This window comes from Molothrus ater, chromosome 12, assembly GCF_012460135.2.
Source record: "Molothrus ater isolate BHLD 08-10-18 breed brown headed cowbird chromosome 12, BPBGC_Mater_1.1, whole genome shotgun sequence".
Classification (NCBI taxonomy): Eukaryota; Metazoa; Chordata; class Aves; order Passeriformes; family Icteridae; genus Molothrus; species Molothrus ater.
The window spans coordinates 18,815,908-18,825,105 of record NC_050489.2 but is presented as its reverse complement, the minus strand read 5'-3'; the positions used below and the strand labels follow the sequence as shown (position 1 = coordinate 18,825,105).

The 9,198-nt window shown below is 50.0% G+C and overlaps 1 protein-coding gene across 1 annotated transcript; it reads left to right on the top strand.

Moving 5' to 3' along the window:
* The first annotated feature begins 755 nt into the window (after positions 1–755).
* On the top strand, positions 756–7,448 carry IRF8 (interferon regulatory factor 8). Its single transcript, XM_036390409.1, has 8 exons — positions 756–929; positions 2,622–2,805; positions 3,760–3,848; positions 4,235–4,346; positions 4,619–4,666; positions 5,304–5,690; positions 6,260–6,375; positions 7,278–7,448. The coding sequence occupies exons 1-8, from the start codon at positions 756–758 to the stop codon at positions 7,446–7,448; spliced, it is 1,281 nt and encodes a 426-aa protein (XP_036246302.1).
* Positions 7,449–9,198: the final 1,750 nt, after the last annotated feature.

Sequence of the window (9,198 nt, the reverse complement as noted above, 5' to 3'; positions counted from 1 at the left end):
TCCAAAAGCTGCAGGTGGTGCTGCTGCCAGCCGAGCGTGGGGCCAAGGGACAAAGCAGCCCAGTCCCTGTGCTGGGATGGAGCTGGCAGAGCTGAGAGGGCTCGCTGGCTGTCCCTACGCGTGAAAAACGCCAGTCACTTGTTTTTAAAATTTTACAAGTTTAATAGTAAAAAAATGGTTATAAAAATAGTGATATAATTAGAGTAATAATAATTTGGGCAATTTGGATTAGGACAATATGAGACAATAGAAACAAAGAGTTAAGGACATCCGGGTATCTTTTTCTGGGCAGCATAAGCCTGAAAAAGGACCCATATTAACAGAGGATTAACCCTTAAAAACAATAACCTGTTGCATATTCATGCACCTCATACATGATGCATAAATTCCATTCAAACACAGGATTCTGTCTGGTCAGTGTCAACTTCTCCCTCTGAATGCTGACGGCCTCTTCAGGGCTGAGCCAGGTGGGAAGAAGCTCGATTCTTCTGATAAGAGAGAATTCTGATAAATTGTCTTTCTCTGAAAGATTCAGGTGTCCTGTGGCTGCTATCTCGCTGCGATTCCTTTCTTTAGGACAAAAAGCCTCCTACATAGCACGGTTTCCATTTTAACATTTTGTTATAACCTCAAACTACATTTAACGCGCTATTCAAGAAAACCGACACAGCATAACTTCCTAACACAACACACATAACATTCACTTTAACATTTGCCAAAAGCCCGTGGTAAAAGGTGGATTTTGCCCGTGCAGGATGTGTGACAGGAACGGCGGGCGGCGGCTGCGGCAGTGGCTGATCGAGCAGATCGACAGCGAGCTCTACGCGGGGCTCATCTGGGAGAACGAGGACAAGTCCATGTTCCGCATCCCCTGGAAGCACGCTGGCAAGCAGGACTACAACCAGGAGGTGGATGCTTCCATTTTCAAGGTAGGGAATGTCTTTTTCTTGGTGGTTCCTTGTTGGAGCCCAGGATGCTCCTCTGGCTGCCCTGGAGGGCTTGAGACCCTGCCCAGGGGGCTCAGAGACCCTGGCACAGAGCCGAGACCCCTGAGCCTTTGATCTTGACCCGTGGAGAAACAATTACCAACCTTTATATGAAGGATTACAAGGCAAGAGGGTTTAAGTAGAATGATAGTGAATTTATCATGGGGTGAAAAATAGATTTTTGAGGTTTTTAGAATGGGGGTTCAGGAGGCAAGATGGAGGAACCTGGGTGTGTCCTGTCCTCCTTCTTCTTGGCCTCCATCTTCTGCTGTGGAGACACCTTTGGATTGGTTTAAGGTAGAAGCTCAGTGTCTAACATAGGTGATGGGTATTGGGAAGTTATGGTAAATAATGTACAGGTTGTTTTTAGTATAAAAGATAACACCAGTGTGCCTCAACCCGACCTGCCAGACAGACCTCAGCAGGTCAGAGAAAGAATGTCATAGATAAGAAATAATAAACAACCCTGAGAACGAGAACAGAAAAATCCTGACTCCTTCTTTGACAGCTGGGCTGGGAAAAAGAAGCCTGTACCTATCTCAGAGTCACTCTGAGCAGCAGAGATTCTGAGAGTTCCTGGGCTCTGTGCTGCTGGTTTTGTCCCTTTGTGGGACATGGCCACGCTGTCTCTGGGTTTTACATCTTTAACCCTTGCAGGAGATGCTGGAGTTGGTCTCCTGGCTTTTTTTTTTTTTTTTTTTTATGATTTATTCCTTTTCATCAAAATTTAGGACCAGTTTTAAGTTTGCTTTCAGCGTGTTTGAATCCAGGTGTGATGTGAGAAGCAGCTTTTGACCTGCTCTAAACTTCTCATCAGCTTCTCTTGGTAAATTGCTGATGAGCTTGATGATAAAATGCATGATAAAATGCTGGGTTTATTAAAAAAAAAACAAACTCAAAGGACTTTGTAGGTGGGAAGGAAAAATTTCACGGAAACGGGGGTTTCCAGTTTTGGAAAAAATGGGAAAATTCCATCCTGAAGCAAAAAGTTCAGGTCTTCCCCAGGAATCCCCTTCCCTCTGACCCCACTTCCAAGTATCTGTCCTTTAATTTCAGTAAGAACTGGTTTGGGAGCACTGAGCCATGAGGACAGCCTTGAGCTCAGCCCTCTGAAAATATAGAAATATCTATAAAAGAAATCAAAATGTATATTTTAAAAAATATGTAATGTTTTTATTCAATGGTAAAATATGTTCTTCTACTAAAAACACAGATTATATTCTGATCTTGGGGAAACCAGTTTATTTATTAACTTATTAGTCAGGAGCTGGGCAATGAGGTTTATTTTGATTTTTGAGCAGCGATTCCTCACGCTCCTGACCATTAGGTGCAGAAGTGAACCCCCAAGTGATGATTTTGATCTCTGCTCTTTGCAAACCTGGCTTTTAGAAGCCTTTCCTGCATTTCTGAGGCAGGTAGTGCTGCTCTGCACCCCAAACCCTGCCCAGGTGTGGTGGCCGTGCAGGTGGCTGCAGTCTAGGAGTGAAACAGCAAATCCCCAAGGGATGCTCGAGAGGGTGCAAGATGCAAAATGCTCTCTGCAACCCCAGCTCTTCCTCCCTGAGAGGCTTTGTAGGGCTCACAGGGAGGATTTTCTTAGGGTTTTTTTTTTTTTTTTCTCATTGTTTGCTTCAGGCCTGGGCTGTTTTCAAGGGCAAGTTCAAGGAGGGTGACAAAGCTGAGCCGGCCACGTGGAAGACGCGGCTCCGCTGTGCCCTGAACAAGAGCCCTGACTTTGAGGAGGTGACAGACAGGTCCCAGCTGGACATCTCCGAGCCCTACAAGGTCTACAGGATCGTGCCAGAGGAGGAGCAGAAGTGTGAGTTCCCCAGGAAGGGACTGAGGGTCCATCCCGAGAGCACAGCCCTGCACCTCAGCACGGCTCCCTGTGCTCTGTGCTTGTCCTGCTCTGCAGGTGTCCCTTGGGGTGGCAGGGAGGGGAGGACAAAGGCCAGGCTTGGGTTGTTTAACCCCTTAAACCCCTAGGAAATAGGGGACAGCTGCAGCTTCGTGGGAGCTCCCATCCCCTGAGGATGTTGTAGGGGCAAATTCCACCTTCCCTGCCTGGAGGAGGGACATGAGCCTCAACCTTTTCTTTTCCTCCCAACCCCTGCCCTGTGAGGATGGTGGGGAGCTGCAATAAATCCCTTTTCTTGCTGGAGGAGCAATTTTGCAGAGAGCTGCTCTGATGTCTGGTGTGGCTCAGCTCACACTAACTATAACTATTTGTGGTTAGGGGAGCCTGTGTGCTTTGTCCTTTAAGTTAAAAACTTGCAAAAAAAAAAAAAGCATGATTTTGCAGTCAGGAAATCTGCCTTTAGCATCTCTGTCCCCCCCAGCCTGTTCACACAGGGGCTGTGCTGCCACTATGCAAATGGCACTGCAGGTTCCCACCAGCAGCACCACTGCCCTGGGGTGGCTGGTGGAAAAAAGAGAAGCAGCAGCCCCAGCCCCAGTCTCTGGGGTGCTCAAAAAAACCCCCAAACCCTCTCCCCTGCTCCAGCTCTGTCTCTGTCACCAGCCAGGCTTTTGATTTTTCTTGCTGCTGGTCCCTGTGCAGGGGGGAGATGAGTTGTAAAGTGATTTTTGGCCCCAAAAAAGCAGCTCTGGAGGGGCTGTGAGCCTCTCCAAGGTGCTGTCACATGGCTCTGCTGTGGTTCCTGCTTTCACCACTTTCACTGGCTGAGAGGTGTCCAAAACCCTTCAGGATGAGCTGTGCTTGGCCAGTGTGGGTGTTCTGACTGCAGCCTCTCCTCTCCCTCCCTCCCTCCAGGCAAAGCAGGGGTGGCCAACGGGAGCAGCCTGAACGATGTCACCGACATGGACTGCAGCTCCTCTGCCATCGAGGACCTCATCAAAGAGGTGAGGCCTCACCCTGGCTGCAGGGGCAGGGCTTGGCTCAAGCTGTCAGCTTTGGGAAAGCGCTGCCTTCCCCAAATTGCCTCTGCAGAGCTGCAGGGTTGGGCTTGCAGCTCCTTCAGGTGAGGCAGCGCCAGCTCCTGCTTTCCTTGTGCATCCAGCTGGGAGAGGCCTTCACTGGGGATGGGTGTGTCACAGCTCTGAGCCCCTGCTTGGCCTTGTCACACCTGCCTGCTCGCCCTCTGTAGCTCTTGAGGGTCTTATTCAGATGTACAACCAGACTTGGTCTTTCCAAGCCCACAATTGCCATTTGGGCCCTCCCTGAGTGCTCCAAGGGCCTCGCTGGAGGCACCAAACCTGCTCTGATCCCGGTGTCTGCTGTCCCACAGCCCTCCTGTGTGGATGAGTACCTGGGCATCATCAAGAGGAGCCCCTCACCCCCCCAGGAGACCTGCAGGAACCCCCCAATACCCGACTGGTGGGTGCAGCAGCCCAGCCCTGGTAAGCAGCCAACAGCTTGTGTGGTGTTTGGGAGGGTTTTGGGGCAGGAAAAATCTTCCCGTGTGGGAATGAACTGCTCCCCATTGTGTGTTTTATCTTCCTTATTAAGAATGTTTGAAGTACTCATGGAGAAATCCAGCTGGGAGCTTTTTGCTGGCATTTCCCATGTGGGAGCTGGGAAAACTGGGGCAGAAAATGAGGGGGGGTGGTGGGGGGAACTGGGGGATTGGGATTTGGGAATGCAGGCTCAGCTTGGCTTTCTGTGCCCACAGCATTGCCCCTGATGAATGGGTACTCCAGCTACGAGCAGTATCACTCAGGTAAGGCTCCTCACCTGGCCAGCAGGTGCCCCTCTCTGTGGTGGCAGGAGGTGGCTCTGACTCTGTCCCCCACCTTCAGGGAGGCTTTGCTTTGGGTTTAGGAGGTGCTGCACCCTCCTGATTGTCCACATTGCCATGCTGGGGTGAATCCTGCCTGGTGGCATGGGGGAGGAGAGCAGCTGCTTGGCATGGGGGGATCAGGTAGCCTTTGGGATGGGGGAATCTGCTCATGGCGTGGGGGGAGTGTGGAGCAAAGGCAGGAGGGAGAGAGGTTCAATGGGTTTGAAACTAAACCACCAGAAGTTCTGCCTCAACATGAGGAAAAGCTTCCCATGGAGGGTGTCAGAGGGGACTTGTGGAATTTCCCTCCCTGGAGACATTCAGAGAGGAATTCATGGAACAAACCCCACCTGGATTTGCTCCTGTGTCACCTGCTCCAGGTGACTCTGCCTGGGCAGGGGGTTTGGACTGGGTGGTTTCCAGAGATCCCTTCCAGCACCAATCCTGTAATATTGGGAGCTCTCACTTGCTGGCCAGCCCTGGAGATGTCCTTCCACCAAGAGGGAGCCATCCCAGGAGATTTGGGATTTGGACACGTCCCTTCCCTGATGAGACCCCCACGTCCCTCACCTCCCAGGTTATTCCCAGATGGTGATCAGCTTCTACTACAGCGGGAGGCTGGTGGGCCACGTCAGCACCTCGTGCTCTGAGGGCTGCAGGATCTCCCTGGGGCAGCCCTCGGGCCATGGGGAGAAGCTCTACGCCCCCGATGCCCTGGAGCACGTGCGGTTCCCCTCGGCCGACGCCATCCAGAACGAGCGCCAGAAGCAGATCACCAGGAAGCTCTTTGGCCACCTGGAGAGGGGTGTCCTCCTGCACAGCAACAAGCAGGGCATCTTCATCAAGAGGCTCTGCCAGGGCAGGGTCTTCTGGAGCGGCAACACCATGGCCTACAAGGACAGGCCCAACAAGCTGGACCGGGAGGACGTGGTGAAGATCTTTGACACCAATTTGTTCTTCCGAGGTTTGTAGGAGCCTCCTGATTTTTTAATTTTTTTTTTTTTTTTTTTTTTTTGGTGTTGGGATTTTCTGCTCTTTCCTGTGGGAAGTAAATCCCTGTGTTGGGGGGTGGTTGAGGATGGTCAGCCAGCAGATGTGGTGGACAGTCCTGCGTGGCAGCAGTTTTGGGGTGGGGAGACCTTGAGGAGGGGATGGGAGAACAGGGATACGACTCTGGCCAGAAGCTCCCTGGAAAAGCTGAGGTAATTCTGGGATCCCAAAGCTTTGGGACAATGCACAAAGGGTTTCTGGAGCTTAAACCCAGTGTGAGACCCCCTTGAGCCCCGTGGTGGGGTTGAAAGGGTGGAACCCTTTTTCCTTGCACACTTTGAATCCCTCCCTGCTGGGTTCCCAAGGGTGAGCAGATGACACTACCAGACCTAGGAAAGGATAATGGGGTGTTTGGGGTCATGTGGCAAATTCCAGACTGGGGGCTTTGCTTGAACCCCCAGCTTCCTTGCAGGGTGTTTGATCCCAGGGATGTGTCACGAAGCCCCTGGAGGGCAAATTCCCAGTTTTCCTGTGTCCTTGCAGAGCTGCAGCAGTACTACAACAACCAGGGCCGCTTCCCTGACAGCAGGGTCATGCTGTGCTTCGGGGAGGAGTTCCCAGATGCGGTGCCCCTGAGGTGTAAACTCATCCTTGTCCAGGTACGGGGGGCTGGGAGGAAAAGGGGACCAGGCAGGGAGGGAATTCTGCCGGCAGAGCCCCACCCCTGCAGCCACGGGGCATTTGGGTGCCTGGATTGGCGTGGAAGTGCTGTGGTGCTTTTCCACAGCCTCCTGAGAGGTGCTTGGGCTGCTGATTATCAAATTCCCAGAGCTGGGTTTGCAAATGAAGCTCCCTAAGGGCACGAGTTTTGTGAACTGCAGGGAAATCTTTCCTCTTCCTCCTGATCCTGCATTGGCACTGGGACTTCTGCCTTTTCCTGTGGGAAATGGGGAAGTAAATCCCTGGAGTGGTGGATTTTAGATCAGTCAGTGATGTGGTCAACAGCTGTGATTGAGAGCAGTGGGGTTGGGAGATCTTGGAAGGGGGTGGGATGTGGGGTCAGTCCTCATGGCTCCTGGTCAGAAGCTTCTCCTTGGAGAAGCTGCAGCAGTTGTAGGCTTGAAAAGGCTCAGGACAGGGTTTCTGGAGCCTCTGGCAGCAGGGATGTGACACGGAGGGCACAGGGAGGGTGTGGCATCCCCTCTTGAGCAAGCAGAGACCCAGCAGTCTGTGAGCTCCTGTGGGGATTTTATGAGATCAGAGGCTGGTCCTGTGCCTCCTGCACAGCTCCTGACCTCGTCAGCTCTTGCTGTCCTGGATGTCTGCCCCGGTGGATCACTCTGGACGCGCTGGGACACCCCCAGCCTGTCCTTGCACCTCAATATCCCTGCTAGCAGGAGCTCCTGGGGCTGCTCCTTTATTCCTGGGGCTGCTTGTGGAGAGCCAGACCTGCTCTCCTGGCAGGACCTGGCCCCCTGTGCTCTGCTGCGTGGCTGGAGCAGCAGAGATGCCCCAAGAGTTCACTCCTCACTCAATCCCTGCCCTTTGTGCTTTGTCCCAGGTGGAGCAGCTGCACCTGAGGCAGGCGGTGGATGAGGCTGGCAAGAGCTGCAGCTCCAGCCCCATGCTGCCCATGGCTGAGGAGCCCCAGCACGAGCAGGGCTACCGCATCTTCCAGGACATCTGCACACCCCGGCCCCTCTTCAGGGAGAGCCAGCAGATTGCAGTGTGAGCCTGCTGGGCTGGCCTGGCCACACCCAGACTGCTCCCACCAGGGCCTAAATGTCCTAAAAAGTGACACTAAAAAGTGTCCTTATTTTCTTCTTATTTTTTTTATTTTCTTCTTATTTTTTTAATTCTTATTTTTTTATTTTCTTCTTATTTTATTTTTTTATTTTCTTCTTATTTTTTTATTTTCTTCTTATTTTATTTTTTAATTTTCTTATTTTTCTTATTTTTTTTTTTCTTATTTTATTTTTTTATTTTCTTCTTATTTTATTTTTTATTTTCTTCTCATTTTATTTTTTTATTTTCTTCTTATTTTATTGTTTTTTATTTTCTTATTTTATTTTTTTATTCTTTTAAAAAATTTTCTTATTATTTTAATTTTTTTATTTTCCTCTGATTTTTTCCTTTCTTTTTTCTTTTTTTTTTTTTTTCCTATTTTTTTTCTTTATTTTCTGGAAAGTTGGGTTTTGTTCTTTGCTGTTTCCAGCGCGGAGTCTGTATAAATCCAGTGGTGAAAATTGCCATGAGCAAACAGGTTGGATGTTCAGTGTTTGTCCTGTAAAGAATTTAGGATAAAAGTGACTTTTCCCAGGACTGTCTGTAGCTCATGGCTGGGGAACATCCAAGCTGTGCAGGAAGGTCAGGGCTGGCTTTGCTTTGTGTTGCCTTTGTTAATGGCCAGTCAGGCAGAACCAAAAACCAGCAGCTGTAACCACCTGCCCCAACAATCTGCAGCTCAGACCTTGCTGAGAGCAGCAATTCGATAGGAGGTGACTCTTGGAAAAGCCTTAGAATGCTCAAATTTAGGAAATTATATCCAGGAATCAGCTTTCCCCCTTCAAAGAGTCCTGCTGGTGGAAGGCAGGGTGTACCTCCCAAAGAGAACTCCTGAAATTCCTCTTTCTTTATTTTTTTTTTTTTTTGCTGTGAGATTTATGTGTTTCTCTTTCACACCAAAGTGGATTGAAATTTGGGAACCCATGCAGAGATTCTATATGTAAATACTGAAGATGAAAACTTGGGAATCTTAATTTTTCCTGACCAGAGCCAGAGTTTATATATAAATACACAGAACTTTAATTTTTCAAGGTTGCGGCGTAGTGTGAATAGCTTGGCTTTGCCCTCCCAAACACACGTGTGGGGCTCTCCCAGGCGTGTCCAGGCAGCGTCATCCATGTGTAAATCCTCATTTTCACAGCCTCTGTGTGTGCCCCCAGCTCTGGGGAGCTGCTGGTGCCTCCCAGAGCAGGGCTGCACATGTGTGCGTGCCACCAAAGCTGCCTATTTATTGTATGCCTGAGGTTTGTTAATTTGTTGGGTAAATTTTTATATCTCCCTGCAATTAAAGTGCTATATTTTGTATTTCTCTTGCAATGTGGTTTTTGGGTGGAATGGGTGGTGGCTCAGAGCTGCTTGGGGGGAGTCTGGGACCTCTGACTTGCCCCTAATTTGGTTTTTACCTGTGGTGGGGTCTGTGTTAAGCCTCTGTCACCTCCTTCCTTTTCCTGGATTCATCTCCAGGCAGAATGAAATGAGTCAAAATGCTGTAATGCAATGGAGGCAGGGAAATGGGATCACTTGGAGAGCCTTCATTCCAGAGAGGAGGAGGAAGAGGATGTGTCCCTGCTCATCTGCCACGGCACTGAGCTGGGTGTGATGCTTTGAGGTCATGGGGTGGGGACGATTTTTTATGCTTGTGTCCAAAAACTTCCTCTTTTCCTTTTCCCATGAGAAATGGGAGCATTTCCCCACTG